Here is a 19,477-nt window from a genome sequence, read left to right on the forward strand (position 1 = left end):
GGGGTGTGAGGGGCTGGACCAAGACAGGCTGCAAGCCCCAGAAAGAGGCTGAGTCCCCCCCCGCCCCCAGGGCTCCAGGGCCAGTGAATGACATATTTGAACTGGCAGTTTTTGAATATTTCATAGCTTGACAGCCAGTGTGGGGGCAAAACAGGGCTAGTGGTGGGGTACCTGGGAAGGGGAGAGGTGGATGGAGGGAGACTGGTCTGGAGCCAGAGGTGACCTGGAGGAGGAGGTGGGACAGGCACAGGGAGTCAGGCGGGACAGGTTGGGGGGTCAGCATGGAAGAAAGGTTGAGTCTTGGTTTTTTAGAGAAACTGCTCAGAAAAACGCTCAGGGGTCAAATGGGTGTCCCTGGAAACTGGTCCCCGCCCCTCATGTTTCCACCATGGGTCACAGATAAGCTCTGTCACCCCCTGCACTCTGCGGGGAATTTTCCAACACCTCATCAGGAGAAAAACAAGGAAAAAACAACAAATACTGGTGGCAATGGCTCCAGGGTTCTGCTGACAGCATGACAGCTCTGCTGCCGGTGGCCCTGCCCCCAACCAGCCCAAGAGACGGGGTGAGTGGGGGCGCGCAAGTGATGACATGGCTCATCCTGACCGAAGCCTGGTACCAAGGCACAGAGGGGTCAGATGATGAGCTGAGGCCACACCACGGTCTCCGCTCAGCCCGAGTGCGTCAGGATGTCACCACAGCACTGCCAGCTCAAAGATCTGCGTTTTCAAATTAAACACGCTGATAGGAATGTTCCAGAAGCCTTCCGAGTGAACTGGTTTGAGGCCAGCACAGGCCCCAGTGTGGAGACTTGCGTCAAGCATGTGGTTTGTGCATACTGGATCAGCACAGTGGATAGTGATGTCCGGGAGAAAACTGGAAAAAGGGGGTCTCTGTGTCTCGAATTAGGAGACAACCCTCTCTGGGCCCTGGCGGAGGCACCTCAGCCAAGCCACTCTCTAGTCCTCTTGACCTGGAGGTGTCACGCAATGGGCCACAATCCGGGATACCTCTGATCTGTGTCCTTCTTGTGCCGACATGGGGCTGAGGCACAGTGGGGCACAAGGGCACTTCCCTACTGAGAGTCCGGCCCCAGGGCGCCCGCGCCACCGACACGCTGTGGTTTGATTTATTGATCGGCAGTTCAGCTGGCATTGCACATGAGGCACCCAGGTACCCCTCCTCACCGGGGACTCACGCCGGTGCCCTGAGACATGGAAGGGCACTGGCACTGCCACCGCATCAGCCCAGGGGACACTTCTAATTACCTCCTGTTGATTCATTTATCCTGATGTTAAAAGTGCATTCAACTCGCCCACGGCGCAAAGCTTGTTCCATCTGACAGTGGCTCTGCTCTCAATGCAGACTTCTGGAAAAAAGGGCCATTTTGCTAACCTATAAACGCTACTTCCTAATAAACACATTCGCCTGAGACAGAAAGGCTGGTTTTTTTTAAAAGAAATCCCAGAGAGGTTTCCCGTGAACAAACACAAAGTAACCCATTGATGGAAACTTGGGGCTTATAAATTAGAGGGTTCCAGGGTGGCAGACCCAGGGTTCCCAAGGTGGGACCCGATGCGTGTGTGACATCGGTGTCCCTGAACTCCAACACGGACCAAACACCACATCTTGGCAGCACTCAGAACATCCGATCTGACCGTCACGGTGCCAGTATGCTGGGCGGTTAAGGACCCCTTGGCATTTACTGAGAAAGCTGAATTACACAAACCAGAGGAACCAACTTTGGCTATTTTTGAGTTAGCACAGATCAAGGTCCAGTAAACCCCAAAACCACTGGCTGATGGGCTAAAGCCCCAGAAGCCATGAAGATACAAAGATATCCCGAGTCCCAGAAAGGGGGACATGTTTTAACCATGTTTTTGGGCTATGGTATATGACCAGGGGGAACAAACCAAGCCAGTTAGGTGTCCTGCCGCTCCTGCACCCGACCCCATCAGAGGGGGCCAAATCTCACTGATTTCTAGATTTCTCTGGAAAAACTGGGGCGTCCGAAGCAAGAAAATCAACTTTAAACAGAAAACAGGGCTGCAGTCTCGACTGGGCAAAAGCTGATTCTCTGCCTGGAAATGAGGGTGATTAAATATCAGGGGTGTTTTAAAAATGAAGTTAATAACTGTTCTGGAATGACCGGAAGTGTTAAGCCAAACGATAGCTTGAAACCTTGTTTTTTTTCTTTTTCTTATGTTTTCCAAAAACTAGCCGTCAGGAGGGGGTAAGGGGGGTGACCACAGGAAACAGAACTATGCATTTCAGAAAGAGAACAGTCATTTCTTCAAATTGCCATTCAAATCTACTCACCCTTCTGCTCTGCCCAAAACAGAGTACCTGAGTCATACGTGAATGGGTCTATTTTTTTTTCACTAGCATTTAATATTTTTTGCAGCAAAAAACAAACGCAGTGCTATTTAAGAAACTGTAGATAAAGCAGGTTTTGTTTCTGGCTTTATTAACAACGTCTTCATTTGTACACATCCACAGTGTGCACGAGCTGTCAACAAAACCGAGCTAACTGCAGTCGTAAAATATTTACAGGTCGCCAAGAGCCAAGACTGTGGCAGTGTCTTGGGAGGCTTCAATAAGCCACAGAATAGCTAGGCACAAGGTAGATCTGAAATAAATAGGGTGTTCACAGGGCACGGATATGGCAGAGCTTGTTTTAAGAAGGATATTCTAGGAGTTGAAACATCTATAAATAATGCACGTCACACCTAAGCAGGAAACAAGGTACTTGGCAAACTTGAACGAAGGAAAAAAATTTCTTGAAACATAGGCGCACAACAGACAGTGAAACTAATTCTGGGAAGACAAACTCTGAAGTTCTTTGAGAACAAGATTTTTTTTAGTGCTGATGAGGGTGCTGAAAACACCCTAAAGTGACAGGGTTTTATAATCAGAAATCTTTTTTTCACACTGGGAAACAAAGCTGGACTTTCAAAATCCCAGGATTAGCTTCTGAAAAGGCACTTAACATTTGCTAAATGGCTTTTTGAGGCTTTTTTTTTTTTTTTTTTTGGCAAAAGGGCAGAACTTGAGAGCCAACGGTTGTTCTAGGTTGGATTTCTTTTTTCATCGGAGCTGGTAACTGAAATAAAAGTTTTTAAAAAGCCAAACTGCTTTTCCTTCACACACCCTGCCTGGGTCCTTCGATTCATACCTGCTGCTCAAAACACACTGGGTGGGACCATCAGAACTCTGGCACAGAGATCTTTGTGGGGACAGCAAGACTCTAACGTAACTTTTACAATCTTGCTTTCATACTTCGGAAGCATCTGACATCTCGGCTTCCAAAAATCAACAAACAATTGCCTCTGGGTGAGAGAAACAAGACAGAGAGAGTTGACCGGGAAAGACAAAGAGAGGCAGATTCGGCCACCGTGCTAAAAGGACACGTGCCCTCATCACAGAGTATCCAAACCATAGCGCTCTTTTATTGAGAAACATTTTTTTTTTTTCTTACAGAAAGCAGCAGTACAGAATAAATAACGCGGGCGATGGCATGAGGTACCAGGAGATGTAAGCCAAAAAACAGCCCCAAAGAAGCTGCAAGCAGATGGGGAGGGGGTGGCGCGGCGGTGGCGAACTCAACTTACAGAGGTGAAGTCTGCAAAGCCCAGGGAAGAGGCTTTAGAAGGCTTAGCTGAAGAGGAGGGAGCAAATGGATCTTTTCCACTAAACGGGTCCCCAAACCCCCTTTTATTTTGGAACGGGTCGCTGCTGTCAGCCCCAAGCGGCTGGAATGGGTCGGGGGAGTCGGGAAAGTCTGCAGAACCCAGCTGGCTTACAGGTGTACTTTTACCTGGAAAGTTTAGGAGAAAGAAAAAAAAAAAAAAAAGAAATACAAGTTACTGACCACAGACCGAACAGACTCCTGACTGAGCAGGCTGGGGGGTGAGTGCCCACAGGGACACCCTGACCCCTTTCCTAGGAAAGACTTGGAATGCTGCTCGGGGAAGGGACCCCGGGGCTGGGGAATGGCTGGATCTCTTGCTTTATCCAAGCTTCACGGTTTGTAGGCGATACCAGAAAAACCACTTCAGATGACTGCCCCCCTCCCCCGCCACAGCTAAAATTTATAGCTCTCTTTAAAACAGTTTACATGTAGGCGAGTTTCAAAGTGATTCATTTTAGCGTGGCAACATTTATTATCACGTTGAATAAAAACAAATCAAAAAAAAAAAATCATGGCTGAGCAGAAAAATACACTGCAAGCTTCCCACAATAAAAAAAGTATTTGCTATTGAAATGGGGGGACTCGTTAGCTAAAATTTATAGCTCTCTTTAAAACAGTTTACATGTAGGCGAGTTTCAAAGTGATTCATTTTAGCGTGGCAACATTTATCATCACGTTGAATAAAAACAAATCAAAAAAAAAATCATGGCTGAGCAGAAAAATACACTGCAAGCTTCCCACAATAAAAAAAGTATTTGCTATTGAAATGGGGGGACTCGTTTCACACTGTGGAATATTAGCTGTGTTAGCTGTGAGGATCTGGAGGCAGCTTACCAGACAGTCCCCCCACCCCTGACCCTCCTGCTCTGCTGTCCTAGGTATAAATTCTTTCAGCTCCTGCTTCTGTCCCTTTCCCGCTGGTGGCTCCAAAGGGCAGGGTTGGGCCTTTCTGGGCTCTCGCTGTGAGGGTGGCTCTAGGATGCCTGGTCCCAGGAAAGGAGACCTCAGCAGAGTCGAAGGAGAAAGGTGTTTAGAATTGGAGAGAAATGAGGCTGTGAGACCACGGTTGGGGGTGTGTGTAGCCTAAGGACAGGTAACTTCTGCCAACAAGTCCTGCCATCCTGCCAGAAAGTTCCATGAGAATCAGACACCTCTCCAGGCCCGCTTCACAATGGGAGGCCCCACTTGACGATACTTGGGGATCTGCTGGATTTGTGGCCCAGGTTACTCCCAACATCGGGACCACAATGAATAAAACTTCATTCAACAGAAGGGCCCGTGCGCCCCTGGTTCCCCCGGCCCCATGATGAATCCCGAAGGCCCCTACAGCACACACCAGCCCCTGCCCAAGCTCACCCCAACAACTCTGCCGGGCCTGTGCGGGACCTCCTTCCTAATGCACTTCCAAACCCAGGGCTTCTTTAGGGCTGGGCTGGCTATCCAGAATGCGCTCCCCACTCAAACGCCTTCACCGTCTTAGGGAAGCCCCTGAGACATCCCCATTCCCTGGCGCCTACATTCAGGCCTTCCAGCCCCACCCTGGGAGAGAGTGGGGCAGGCCCAGATGTACCCCAGGAAGACGGTGCCGAGCACAGCAACCACCCGGCTGGACCTTGCCTTCTCAGCCTCAGTTTCACAGTCCATGAAATGGGGTTGTTGTGGGATGAATTGCGCTTCCCCTTCCAACTCATTATATCGAGATCCCCAACCCCAGGACCTCGGAATGTGACTGTATTTGGAGAGAAGGCCTTTAAAGAGGTGATTAAAATGAGGTCATTGTGGTGGTCCTTGATCTACTCTGATTGGAGTCCTTACAAGAAGGGGAGATGAAGACACAGACACACGGTGGGGGGGGATGGGGGAGCAGGAGGCGCCATGTGAGGACACAGGAGGAAGGCAGCCATCTACAAGTCCAGGAGAGGCCTCAGGAGAAACCGACTCTGCCAACACCTTGATCTCAGACTTTTAGCCTCCAAAATGTCTGTTGTGTAAGCCGCCCCATCGGTGGCACTTAGTCATGGCAGCCCCAGCAAACTCACACAGGGGTAATGAAGGCCGGCCCTGTGTGGTGGCCTGAGTAGTAATGGAGAGCGGAGGCTGGCCCCAGGGGACCGCCTGCTTTTCTAAGTCATGCTTTAATGGTACCCATGCCAATTAGCTGTGCCAGTTCATTCATTGGTCCTCTGTGGCTGCTTTCATCCATGACAACAGAGTTGGGCACTTGGGAAAGGAAATGTAAAGCCTGCAGGGCTGAAAATATTATCTAGCCTTTTACCAAAAAAACTGGGCGGCCCCCAATAGCTCCTAAGCCCAGCAGGCAGTAAGCGTGCCACACGTGATCCGGCCCTTCTGAGAGGCTGAGGGATGCTCTGGGCCCCCGGGAGTCAGAACTCGGCCAGTGCAGCTCCACCGCCTGTAGATCAGGCTAGCTGGGCACCCCATGGACCTCACAAGGAAACTAGGGACCCCGACTGCAGCTCTGCTATGCACCTGGGCACCCTCCCCTCCAGATGCTCCACAGCCCCTTCCCCTTCCCACTGCATCTGCAAAGTTCCCTGTCCTGGCACCTATCCCATCTCCTCCAACCCTCTGTACCCGTTTCCCACAGCAGAGCAGGGCCACATGTGAGGGTGGCAGGTGTCATCCCCCAGAGAGGATGTACAGCAGGTCCTCTCATGGGGTGGTTGGCTCAGAGGCCCCGAAGCTCTGGAAGAGTTGCCCTATGGAGACCACCAAACCCCAGGCAGCAGCACCATCTGAGGCTTGATGGTGAATAGACACACACGCTCTCATACAGAGCACACTGAGAGGTTTTGTGTGCGTGTTCTGGAGCACCTGCAGCCACTTTGTGTCCAAGAAGACCAGCCCTCATCTGGACACTGTGCCAGTGTGAGCAAGGACCCCCAAAGACCCAAAGGGGTGCCTTGTGGGACAGCGTCCAGAGGGATGAGAATGCAGGCTTGGGTCACACAGGGAAGGGATACTGACCTTGTGGCCTGGCCACCCCTGGCTTCCTTTCCATAGCCACTTCTGTCCTGACTGCCCTGCACTGTCCAGCCCTGCTGGTCTCTCTCCCTCCTCTCCATTCCTCTGGCTCCCTCTCCAGGGCTCACTCCTCCCCTGCAGGCTGCCCCACTGCCTTGGCCGCCTCCCAAGGTGCTGACTTCTGTCCTGGTCTTGGCTCCAGCACACCAGGGAGGGGGCCCAAGGGTCAGCTGCACATGTGCAGTGGAGCTCAGTGCACTGCAGGTGCCAGTAAATGCTGCCCCACCCACGGTGCCAACCAGCCAGCCCTCCGGGGTCCTCCTGGGCCAGATGCCACCATACAGGCTCCATAGGACCCTCCCTAGGGACTCAAAGCTCTTTGGGAGAAAAACTCTGGGAAGCTAGGAAGGAATAAAGGACATCCAGCTTCCCCCCTTTGCAAGAAAGGACAATATTCACTGGTGCACTCTCGGGCTCTTTACTGAAAACGAAAATGATGGACTAAAGAGCAGAATTCCAACACGGGAAAAAGAGCTGTCAGGGACAGGCTAAGAGTCACAGGGCAGGGCACAGTCCCTGGTTCTGGCAGCAAGTTCAAGGTGGCAACTGCATGACTTCTAGAGCATTCCTTGCAGGGTCTGGTTAAAAAGGGCAGAGGTCTAAGCAGGATAAAGAGGTCGGCCGACCCCACCAGGGGTCCAAGTGTTCAAATACAACACCCTTTTCTGTGCTTTTTTTCTTCCTTTCAATAAGATCTTCCTCTCCTGGCTTGGGGTTTTTAAAAAATTGTTTTCGGGGCGGGCCGTTACGAATCCAGCCTGCTAGGATTTGAAACTGAGGTTTCCGACAAAGAGAGATGATGGGGAGATGAAAAGCATCGTTCACATCGAGAATTGCCCATGCCTGGTTTTGCTCTGTTGCCGAAACCGTTGTTATTTAGAAATCATGACTGTGTTAATATGAAACCAGGGCACATCAACTGCTCTTGTTTTCAGGGGGCGGGGGGGCGGGAAAAAAAACAACGGTTTTTTCTCAGTTGTCTGTTTTTGTGCTTCAACATAAAGCTGAATTATTGGACTTGACGCTTGCAAAATCGGGGGCGTTCCCGGTTAGGCTGACACACTGCTTGTGACCAGAGGCTTTCTGCAGAGGACACACGCCAGGACAGCCCTGGGCCCAAACTTCCCTCTCTGCATCCCCATTTATTTTTAGCAGCTGTACTTTTAAAACATTCTGGGTCTAGTTCCTACTTTTATGTAACCACTTCTGCTAAATCCTTAATCCTTTTTCCGATTTTCTGAGGTATAGCTTATCTCGAACGTGACAGTCACTTTAAACTTGCCTTCGTGTCCCTGAGTAAACTCACGGCAGTTTTATGCCTTTTCATGGTACCACGAGAAAAGATCACGACTGAAGCCCATTTCAGAGAAGGGAACATTTTTTAAAAATTGGTACAGCAGCTAACTAGGATGATGGCTGGCATGCATGATTTGGTGTCACATTCCTAGATTTCTGCTCAGGGAACCACCAACCACTTAGCGTAGCAGGAGGTGATGACCGAAGTCAAAATAGAGACCCCTCCCTGGGGGCTGCAGGCTGCTGACTTGGCACCCACAGTGATTCTCCAACACCTAGAGGAGTTTTCATGAACAGGAGAGAGGAGGACGCAAGACTGAAGAGAAGGCAAAATAAGGGCTTATTTCAAACCGCAGCAGTTTCAACAGTTACCCAAGCGGTGCACCGAAACCGCACACAGGACTGCCTTCAGCAAAAACAATATGAACCCGATGGTTTACCACAGTGTGTGCTGTTAAAAAAAAAACTCGGTGGCCGGCTCCACCCTGGTAGAACTGTCTTTAATTCTCCTATTTCTTAACTTCTCGAGGCCCGAGAGCCCCCCCGGGCTGAGATCGACGAAGGTGTCGGGACCTGGGCAGTGATTCCAGAACGAGCTGCTGGCAGCGAAGCTCCCAGTTCTGCTTTTCCCAACACGCTTTTCAGGAAACCCCGGCCGGGAAGGGTCCCCGAGAGCCGGCGCATGGAAAAACAACAGAACACAAATACGCATCCCCAACAAACTTCAGAAAATGCAAACACTGAGAACCCCGAAAGGAGGCTGATTCTCTCGTTCGAAATTCTTAGGAGGAGAGTGAGAGGTTTTGGGTGATTTAAGGTCTCAATATATCTGATTAATAAAAAAATAAAATGTACAAGTGAGTGTGTGTGAATGTGTATATTCATCCCGAACAGACACTTGCTGGGTTGTTTGTAAAATTCAGGGCTGCAGTTGGAAAATGTAGTTCTGTAGATGAGAGATAAATACGAAAACAGCAGAACAAAACAAAAAAATAAAAAACAAAGGTTTGTGGTCAGGACAGCTGCCCCACCTCAGCTATTACCCTACACAACAAAGGACGTTCTCACAACTGCCATTTATCCCAATGTGGGACGTCCATACAACTGTCACTCACCCTACACAACGTGGGACCTATACACAACTGTCAATCATTCTACACAACTGGTACTCCCACTCAACTGTCACCATCCTATGCAACACATAACACCCATGCAATTGTCACCCATCCTACATAATACGGGACTCCCACACAACCATCAGGCTTCTTCGAATCATACCGCATGGAACATCTGTGGCTGGGGAGGGGGCACTCCATGTGCCCTTGGCTCCTCCCTTCCCACCGCCCACACTCCCAGCAAAAAAGCCGAATTGGGGGATGTGGGGAGAAAGAACACGGCTGTCCGGGGTACAAGCTTCGAATTCACAACCGCTTGGGAACTTTTCACTAAGAAAGACTGCTTTTCGCCAACACGTATCCACGTTTCCTCTGGCTCCCGCTGCGGTGGGATGTAGAAGGCGAGGACACACAGGACCACCTCACCGGTCTACAGGCCAGCAGTCCTGCAGACTCAGCCCTGCACTCACTGCTGCACACAGATCAAAGCTGTGCCAAGTAGCACAGCCCCACAGATAAAATCTGAGGTCCCACCATCAGAGCGTTGAGATTTTCCACTAAAAATATTTACCGAATTTTAAGAAAATTTGCTTAATGCATTGAAGGGAACAGGATGAGGTTTGGTTCTGAATTGTTGAGAAAGCTGAACAAATATTTACTATTATCCCCCAGGCTCCCCCACAACTGGTGTGTTTTCCATCCTCCAGAAGGTGTCTGGAGTGGTCAGAGATCGTGGAAATTGCACTAGGTGTCGAGCCCAGTGGATGTGAGGTCACCCACCGTTAGAAAGAAAAGGGAAAACGGGATTGAAATAGCCACAAATCTTGGGTCCTCCAAAGACAAAAGCCCTTTGGAGTGAGAAATACAAGTTTCAAGGTTTCCACGAAAGGCTCCTGTGACATTTGTAAGAAACCTGGTAGAGACTACTTTAGCTCTGCGGCAAAACCAGAAAGGGGGCTGTGTGATGCACAAGTGAATTTATAGATCCCAAGTCAGTCTTCATGACAAAAGAAATGCAGACTGCAAGGTTTCGTGGTTCTGCTTTTTGAAAAATCACATTTGTTTTCTGATTTGCACCTTCGACACACTCTGCTGGAGAAGCCACCTGTGTCGTGTGCCAACCCGGCCACCCCCACGGAGGAACTCAGGGCCTCGGGGGGCACAGGGAGACGCTAACTACACAGCAGCCAGGTGGGGGTGGGGGCGCTGAGTCTGCAGCTCAGGGGCCCAGCCTTTGTTCCTCCCTCCAGAGGAGCGCCGACGCTGCCAGGACGCCACCTCTGCTTGGGCAGAGAGGCACCGTGCGTGCCCACATTTAAGAAAATCACCAGGGTGCCACGCGGCAGGTCTGGAAGCGGTTAGAAGGCGTGTGTGCACTGGAGTGCAAGGTGCAGAGCCCGCCAGGAGCTCCCCCCTGCTGTGGGAGCAGTTCAGGGGGTCAGGAGAGCCTGTAGCAGAATGGGGGACCCCCATGCTCACTCTCGTTATGTCCATCACCTCCCGCCCCCAACAATCACACACATGCTAGTTTTCAGTTGACAGTGGTGGAGGGAGAGGGACTGACTCAGTGCTCTGAACTCAGCACTCAGTGCTTTTCTTCTCAAAGAAAAGATGAGGGGCCATGTTCATCCCATCGGAAAAGCGGGGCCACACAGGAAGCATATTCCTGGGTCCCTCACTTTGCTGCAGGTGGAACCAAGGGGCTGGGGGAGGCCTGGCAGCAGGTACGCGAGACCTCCACGGTGGCTGGGGAGGGGGCCGGGGGCAGGATGGTGGCTCCTGTCTGTTCACACCCATGCTCGGATACAGGATGGGGGTCCAGGCTGAGTCTGCAACCCACCCCATGCCCCGCCAAGACCCTGGCTGGCTGAGTCCCAACTCCTGTGCTCCAGGACCCCAAGCCTCTGCATTTGCACTCCACTGCAACAGGTGACAACTATGTCACTTGACTCCCACTCAATCCACCCCTCTGTGTGCGGGAGGGTGGGTGTGCGCTAACATAGGCAAATGCTTCTATTTTCAAACTCAGCCGACTTTGAAGAACAGAAATTCACCCAAAGTATAATCCATCTCCAGGCATTTTACTTTTATGAGGCTGAAAGGAAAATGATGTTTCTCCCTCTGTGGGGAGCAGGGGCCCACTGGCTCTCGAGCACTTGTCATCAGGGGGGCACATCCAGCCTGGCACAGACCTCCCAGTGTGTGGGAAAGGTGAGCTCCAATGTATAGCCAGCAGTAAAGGAATTTTCCAGGCTTCTGAAATTGGCGGTGAACCGCTTGTCCCATTCTAGAACTTTACATGTACCCACCGAATTATCTCTTTGAAATCATCGTGGGAACGGAATTAAAGTAGTTAAGTTCAAGGCTGAGGTGCTAACCGCACGGCTCAACTGGAGAAGCCATTTTAAGAGTGGATCTTGTGTAATAAACAGGAGGTCAGGACCACAGGGTGAAGGATGACCACCCTGCTTTTGCCCGAGCCCGGCCTCTCGGAACACGGGGCGAGCCAATCGCACGCCCGGGCTGGTGTCAGTCAGGAACTCGGGGCTTCCTCTGTGACCACGTCCTGCATGGCAGCTCTCTCAACGGTCAAGGTGACCGACAAGTGAGCAGGCTGGTCCTTGAGTGAGTGGCAACCAGAAAACAGCCCAAAAGAAATAACCCAAAGCCAGTTACTCTGTGTGGAGCCCACACACAGGTGATAGGAGGGGACTTGTGCTCTAGAACAAAAATGATTTTTTTTTTTTCTGAAAAATGTTCGAATTACACAGGACACAGGTTAAATGGTATCTTGTTTACCTGTGTTTGTCAGAAGGGTGATGGGAAAGGGGAAAAGGGAAAAAAGACCTCATAAGTGTGTGCTTGGCTTTATTCTGTGGGTGAAAAGGTCATTAGCAGTAATAAAAGGACAATTAAATTGGGGAGAGGTTAAAGGTGACTGGCTGGTTAGTGGTGAAGGCGCGCTAGCTGGTGTCACCCAGGCACTGCAGGAACCGCAATGCAGGGCTGCACTTGCAGGAAGTGGCAAGGGTGGGGCCGGGCGCAGGGTCCCGCTATCTGTCGCCGCGGGGCGCGAGGCCCAATCACTGACACCCACACAGCCATTTCCTGCACTTGAAAAAAAATCTGTTTCTCCCTTTGCAAATCAACAACTTTTACCTAGAAACTCTTCAGCGGTGAGTTCTGACTGATCTCGATCTCTGCCCGTTGCAGAAAATACACACTGTTTACCTGGGGAGGTGTGCGTGCGCTGACTCTAACTGACAGGTTTCGGCAGCGTCTGATTTGCATCTGCCTGGAAGAAACTAATTCTCTCCACCCCAAACAGACACCTGCTGGTTACTGAATACCTTGATAGACCTTTCTAGAAAAGACCTCCAGGCACAGAGAATTCAGAGCCAAAGCCTCTTGAGTGTCCTAGAGGGTGACTTGATGGTCCTCGAGGGCACGCTTTTTGGCTGAGGTCAAAAGAGAACTGAGTATTCGGAGTTGAAAACAGATGGCCAGCTGTGGGCTGCTCCAGTCACTTGAGTATGACACTAGAACTTTCTCCTGGAAACCTCGGGAAGGCTCCCAAGTGGAGGGTCCCCCACCATGACTGGACAGGCTGACACTTAAATACATGTGTTTATGGCATGTCAATTAAACCTCAATCAGGCTAAAAGAAAACAAAACAAAAAACAATTCCTCGGAATGTGTAAACTGCAGCTTCTAGTATATGCAAAACACCACGCGTGACTCAGACCCAAATGTGCATTTGGTCCCCTATGAGCAACGTAGCTAAACTTCGCCAGAGAGGCCCCTGGAGCCCTCTTTGTAGTTCAACTACCCACGCTCTGCCTTTACGCAACTGCAAAGATTTCTGCTAAACTACAGCCTGGTGGAGAGAAAGAACCTCTGATAAACCCTGAGCACATACAGTCCAGCCCTGGTCTTTCCCCGGGCAAGGAGCCTGAGGAAGGGGGACTCGGTGTCCTGGCCCCACACCCCGGGGCGGGTTGATTGATGCACGTCACACACATCATGGGTGATCCCTGTGCAGGCACTCTACCCACACAGGCACCTGTTAGGCCAGAGTTGGTCTTGTGCTTGGATGGGGAAAGTGAGGCTCAGGAAGGTTAAGATGCTTGCCCTGAACCCCTCAGGGAGATGGGTGGCGGGACTGGAACACGAGCCCAATGTCCAGAAACCAGCCTGATCCAGTGGGCACCCTGGATCCTAGCAGCACAGGTGACCCAGAGGCCAAGGAGAATAGCATCAGATTCGCCTTCCCAGGCCTCACACGTGGAGCCAACTCCAGATGCAGAGATCTGCCACGTTCTAGAAACCTCTGGGCCCCCTGGGATGGACAAGCCCCAGGTGGGAAAGCGGCAACCTCGGACCCATGTCACATACAGGGTGGCAAGATGTCGGAAAAGCCTGTTCCAGCACCTTGGTTTTTGTGACTGCAGGTACGAAGCTGCATGTTTGGTTGGCAAGTAAAACCGCTATCACTGGGCAGTCTGGATAGCCCACTCCACCTGTGTCCACGGGATGACAACTTGGCCTCCAGAGCCACAGGGCCCCCGGGAGCCCCACCTCGCCTTCCCACTCAGCCATGCAGGGATTGCTTCCCCTGCCACGTGTCAGGAAGGCCCTGGAGTGCGATCACGCGGCACTCCCAGGTGAAGGCGGCTACCTCTGATGTGCTGGCCATGTGGCCTCTCCAAGCAGGAAAAGGCTGGGTCAGCGAGAAAAGCAGAAAAGCACATTCCATTCCCTCACTTTCAAATTGTTGAACTTTAATGTTTCTTTCAAAAAAAAAAAAAAAAAGAAAACCCCAACACTCGGACATGCTCTTGGCTGCCTCCCATCTTAAGCAGCCAAGAGAACAAGAGGCGTGCCTAGTGTTCTCATAACGAACGCTGTGAGCAGGACTTGCTGCTTCACTATCTGCCAACCTGTCCTTCTAATAACCAGGTAACTTTGGGGATGCTCCTGGTTTAAGCGGCCTTGTTCTGCGTAGTGTGGACGGAAGTGGGGAGGGAAAGGTGCACAGCTGGGCTTCTATTATTTCCTCGACCAGAGAAGCAGCATGGGGCAGACACCTTCCTCTGCATCTCCAAATTGCCCAATGCTTGCCCCCAAATGCGACTCAAAAACCTGAATCGCTGGGTCAACATTGTGTTTAAATGTATTGCAATGCTTATAGTTTCCATGGCTAATGTTAGAGGTTAGTATGAAATCACAGCAAAAAGCCACTGAAAGTGCTCGAACAACCGCCACGCGGTGTGTACCTACCACCCAGCAGCGTGTACAGTGCAGAGCTTTTCTGTTCAGCCATCGCTTCTAGGTAAGAGAATCAGACAAGAGACATTCAGGCCTCTACGTGGACACGTTGTTGCCGCTCACAGAGTAAACACCAAGCCCGCATTGACAGTCTTCCAGAGCACCCGGAACCTCACGGCATGATTCTCATTACGGCTGCCTATGGGGGGTGGGAGGCCCGGGGTGTTGGGGGGAGGCAGGTAAACAGGTCGAGCTGGCCCTGCTGCCACCCTGATGCATGATCTTGGGTGGCACATGTGACCTCTCACTTCCTTTTCCTCTTCCAGTAAAAAAAAATAAGGGCATCACAGTGCCTGTCCTGATTTTCCTTCAGGTCTTGCTAGGGCCTGCCCCAGTGCTTCCTGAAGGTCTGGACGTGAACAGGATACCTGGGGCACCTTGTAGGCCACGGCAGAGCACTGATGCGGCAGTTCAAACCCACGAGCGAACACAGCCTGAGGCCCCCGGATTCATGCCCAAACCCTCCTAAGTGTACAAGACTCTCTAAAAAGCCTGAGCTCTGAAACCAGTTCCAAGGAGGTCACCTGATCCCTGGTCCCTAAGTGCATGGCACACTGAAAAAAGAAGCCAAAATGGGGTGGGCAGGCTCACAGAGGGAGACCCAAGGGAGGAGACACGGAGGGCAAGTTCAAAGCAGAGTGAGCACTGGTTCAAGTGAGGGGATAAGGCCGAGGTGAGAGTCTCCAGGGAACCCCGAGAGTGAAGCTCTGCATGCGCCTGCTGGTGAAGGAAGCAGCTCCTCTGCATGACCTGATGAGTGTTGCACTGCTCGGCGGGTGTGTGCATGTGTATGCACGTACACTCACACAAGAGCGTGTGTACCTGTGCAGTGTGCATGCAGGTGAGTGGGTGTGTGAGGGTGTATGCATGTGAATGTGTGCGTGCAAGTATGTGTCTGCACACAGGCATGTGTGTGCATGAACTGCATGCATGCATGTGCGTGCGTGCATGCCTGTGTGCTCTGGCTCCCATCTCTCAGGGCGAGTGAGGAGGCCCAATGCTGTTCTATCAGGAGACTGTCAAGGGTCCTCTAAAAGCCTCTGCCTACATCTAAGGTACACGTGGCCTCTCACAGATGGAAGGGAGTTCCTCTGTTTTTGCTTTTCTCTCCTGTTTTAAGGTAAATGCCTTTGATGTGTGACTGACAGACGTGATCTCTTTATGCATCTGTTTCTGCTTCCAGTTCACACAAAATCTGTTATAAATCCACCCAGCCCATGGTTGGACTTTCTCTTATGACTCACCCAAAAGGAGGCCAAACTGGGCTCTGCAGGTGGGATGCCCATCCTCTTGAGAGAAAGCTCTGGCCCAGGTGACACGAGGGGAGAGGCAACATTTTAAAAATAACTTGCCCTCTGCTTGTCTCTACTGACAGGTGGACCTCGTATAGGAAGACTGGTCAGCCTTGAACCCACTGGTAACTAGAGAACTGTTGTAACTAGAGAGCTGGGGGACCTGCAATGATGACACAAAGTGGGGCCCCCAGGGCAGACTAAAGGGAAGGAGCAGGCTCAGGCGGGAAGGAGGAACAAGGGAGGACCCACAGTACAGGGGCAGTATGGATGAGACCTTGCCTGGAGACCAGCGAATGAAAGAGACGTGGCAGCCAGGACACTGAGAACACAGGAGGGGGATGGGTAAATGGACTGGGAAATTGCACTGAGTCCCTCTGCTGCTTTTGAGTCTGGTAAGCTGGCATATGGGCCTATCACAACCACATAAGAAAGACCCCAGGCATGACTTAAAAGTACCCAGAATCCTCAGGGGGACCCAGGGCCACAGCTGAGTGAAGTTGCAGCACCAGCAAAAGCCAGGTGAAGCGGGGTCTGTAGAAAACCCCTTGCTTGGAGCCATCTGCCAAGATGCCAGGGCAGAAGCAGAACAAAATGGAGTCCCAGACGTCCTGCCTCCTCGCAAGTCAAACATGGCCAAGGAAGACTCCCACCCCGAGTCCTTAACCAGTCTGCAGGTACTGGACTGAGGGGTCCTCAGCTGCCATTCCTACCCCTGGGCCACCGGAGGCCATAGGGGCCACAGAGCCTTGACCACATGCTCAGCTAGGGATCATGTGGCATCTCTCCTGGCACCGAGAGGGGCCCTAAGCCCTGGGTCTTCCACTGACCATCCTGGGCCCCCATGGATCCCAGCCCACAGGACAGGGCAGGAGGTATGCTCCAGGCACACACCATGAGTGGACAAAGGTGACTGGACAGAGGGAAGACCCTTTTGCTCCATGTGCAGACCTCACAGCAGAGATCTATTCTGGGCTGGTGAACGAAGGGACCCTCAGTCCCCCGCCGTCCTGCGACAGTGGGCGAGTGGGCGGCGGCGAGAGAAGCAAGCGTACTGACCGCTGGGCGGTTTAGGCCGTGGAGGAGCAGGTTTCTTCGGAGGCAGAGCGGGAGTATCCTGTTTACTTTTAAAGGGGTCATCGGAGAATCCTGCCCCTCCAAAGGAGGAGGTGAAAGGGCCAGAAGGTGGGGGCTGTAAGAGAGGACACGAAAGAGAGGCAAAAATATCCATTAACATAGAGAAGCGGATGTCCACCAGGCAGATGCTCATGTACCAAGAGCCTGGAGAGGCCCCCACCCTTGGGGCTACTTAGCTCAGCCCCTGCTCTGGAGTGTCTCATAAACATCCCGCTTTCCTCCACCCTCAACAGCCAGGGTCCCCTGGCCCGAGAGACAAGGCAGCAAGCACACAAAGCAGGTGAGAGCAGTCCCGTGCCCCGACGGGCTCGTGTCACTGGAGGGTGCTTCCTGCCACACATGCTGTTCCACCTGCATGGGGACATGTTTCATAACCCCAGGGTCCCCTGGGCCTCCTGCTCATGCTTCAGAGATACACCCCACCCTCACCCCCTTCATTCAGTGATAGACAGCTCCAGGAGAGGGTCAGAATAGCACCAGACCCTCTGTGTGTCCCCAGGGGCTGTTCCCTAACTAGTGACTCAAGTCAGAGCCCACCCTTGAATATCTGCCACCCCCCACCTCTGTTGGCAAGGCCATGGCTGCCTCTGTGGAGTTCTTATCACCTCTGGCCCAGACCCTCCCCCAGCTTCTGCCACACCTGCTACCACCACCAAACCACCCCACTGTCTCAAACCCAAACTGGACCACATTACCCCAGCAACAGACATATGCATGGAAGATGGGTGGGTGAATGGGTAGATGGTAGGTAGAGATGACAGGCAGGTAGGAGGTAGGTAGATGTAAGTTGAGATGACAGGTAGGTGGATAGGTAGGTAGACAGTAGGTAGAGATGACTGGTAGGAAGGTAGGGAGGGAGGTGGTAGAGGTGACAGGTAGGTGGTTGGGCATGTAGGTAGTAGGCAGAGAGGACAGGTATGTAAGGAGAAAGGGAGGTGGTAGGGACAGATGATAGGTACATGGGCGAGTACGTAGAGATGACAGGTAGATGGGTAGGCAAGCAGATGCGTAGGGAAGACAGGTAAGTGGATAGGTAGGTAAATGGTAGATAGAGATGACAGGTAGGTGAGTAGATGAGAAGGGAAGACATGTAGGTAGATAGCAAGCAGAGATGACAGATAGGTGGCTGAGTAGGTAGAGATGACAGGTAGATGGGTAGATAGGTAGATGGGTAGGCAGATAGCCCTGCATTGCCTAGCTGCCCATAGGTAACCTCTAAGCACTCTTCAAGACATGCAGGGCCTTCATCATGCCCCCACCACCTAATTATTTGGCCTCACCCCTGCTGTCTTCCCTCATCCCCTCCTGAGACTCCCTGGCCCCTGGAACTCCTTGGGCCCCATCACCCGGCCCTTATGCACGCAGCGTCTGCAGCTGGGGAGCTCGGCCCGCCCCGTCCACCAGAGCCTTTCTTCCTTTTCAGAGACTAGCTGGATCTCACTAGCTCTGGCCCCTAGAGCTCTCCCCAACACCCCTACCTGCCAGCTGTGCCTGTAGGTGTCTCAAAAGGACTCCTGTCACCACAACACACTTATGGGTTTCTAGGCCCATCCCACCTAACTGGGCAGCCTGGAGGGCAAGGGTCCTCTCCTCCATGTCTGCTGCGAGTGAGTGCAGGTGATGGGGTAGCATGCCTACGTGCACCCCCACCTTGAGCGCCAGCATAGTGCCGGGCACAGCACCCTCCACTGACAGACGGACGAACCGCAGAGAGGCCAATTCATCTCATGTGACAGATGAAGGAGCCTCGGGCATCCCAAAGGAAGATCACTTTCTATGGGCATGGGGGACCACTTTTACTAATACAGGAAATAACTAGGGAAGAGTAGAGCAAGGAGATACGCAGCTACGGTAGTCACCCCTTATCCATGGTTTCACTTTCCTCGGTCTCAGTTACCCCTGGTCAAACAAAGTTTGAAAATACTAAATGGAAAATACTAGAAATAAATAATGCAGAAGTTTTAAATTGCGCACCATGCTGAGTAGCGTGAATCATCCCTTGACCAGCGTCTCCACCCTGTAGACGCACGCTCCTGCCTGTTAGTCACTTAGGAACCATCTCAGAGATCAGATCGACTGTTGCGGGATTGCAGTGGTTGTGTTCACGTAACCCTTATTTTACTAATGGCCCCAAAGCTCGACAGTGATGCTGGCAATTCAGATATGCCAGAGAGAACCTGCAAAGTGCTTCCTTTAAGTGAAATGGTATCTATGTACAGAAATAAACTTAGTATACATAGGGTTCAGTGCTATCTGTAGTTTTGGGCATCCACTGGGAGTCTTAGAAAGCATCCCCACGGTAAGGGGGAACTACTGTAGTAGAAGCAAAAGGAAACGAGTAAAAACACTGGTTCCTCAGAGCAAAGGCAAGGAGATGTGGGGCAGGGTGGTGTGGGCTAAGCACCGCAGGAGATGGCGAGGGGAAAAAGGAGGGGCACTTTTAATTCTCCCCACAGTGGGGCAGGCCTAGGGACGGAAAACAAAGTAGGAACACAAAATACATTTGTGGTCTTTCTCAGATCAGCTGGACCCAACAAATCGCTGGCGACGTGGGGAGAAGGGCCTCCCTCCAG

The 19,477-nt window shown here is 51.8% G+C and overlaps 1 protein-coding gene across 10 annotated transcripts in view; it reads right to left on the reverse strand.

Annotated features, from left to right (window-relative positions):
- Positions 1–19,477, reverse strand: part of EPS15L1 (epidermal growth factor receptor pathway substrate 15 like 1) — an 89,138-nt gene that overhangs the window by 2,111 nt on the left and 67,550 nt on the right. For 2 of the 10 annotated variants that reach the window (XM_015586763.2, XM_025043726.1), the window contains 3 exons: positions 16,827–16,959; positions 14,428–14,475; positions 3,612–3,817 (listed from right to left, as the gene is read on the reverse strand). The exons of 1 other annotated variant lie outside the window; for it this stretch is intronic. In XM_015586763.2, coding sequence (XP_015442249.1) covers positions 3,612–3,817; positions 14,428–14,475; positions 16,827–16,959 — 387 coding nt within the window. Of the gene's footprint in view, positions 1–1,279; positions 1,370–3,611; positions 3,818–14,427; positions 14,476–16,826; positions 16,960–19,477 lie in introns of those variants that run through there. 7 more of the 10 variants (XM_015586767.2, XM_006904249.3, XM_015586773.2 and 4 more) reach the window with 7 other exon arrangements.

The sequence above is a fragment of the Pteropus alecto genome, unplaced genomic scaffold (genome assembly GCF_000325575.1).
Source record: "Pteropus alecto unplaced genomic scaffold, ASM32557v1 scaffold160, whole genome shotgun sequence".
NCBI classification, from domain to species: Eukaryota; Metazoa; Chordata; class Mammalia; order Chiroptera; family Pteropodidae; genus Pteropus; species Pteropus alecto.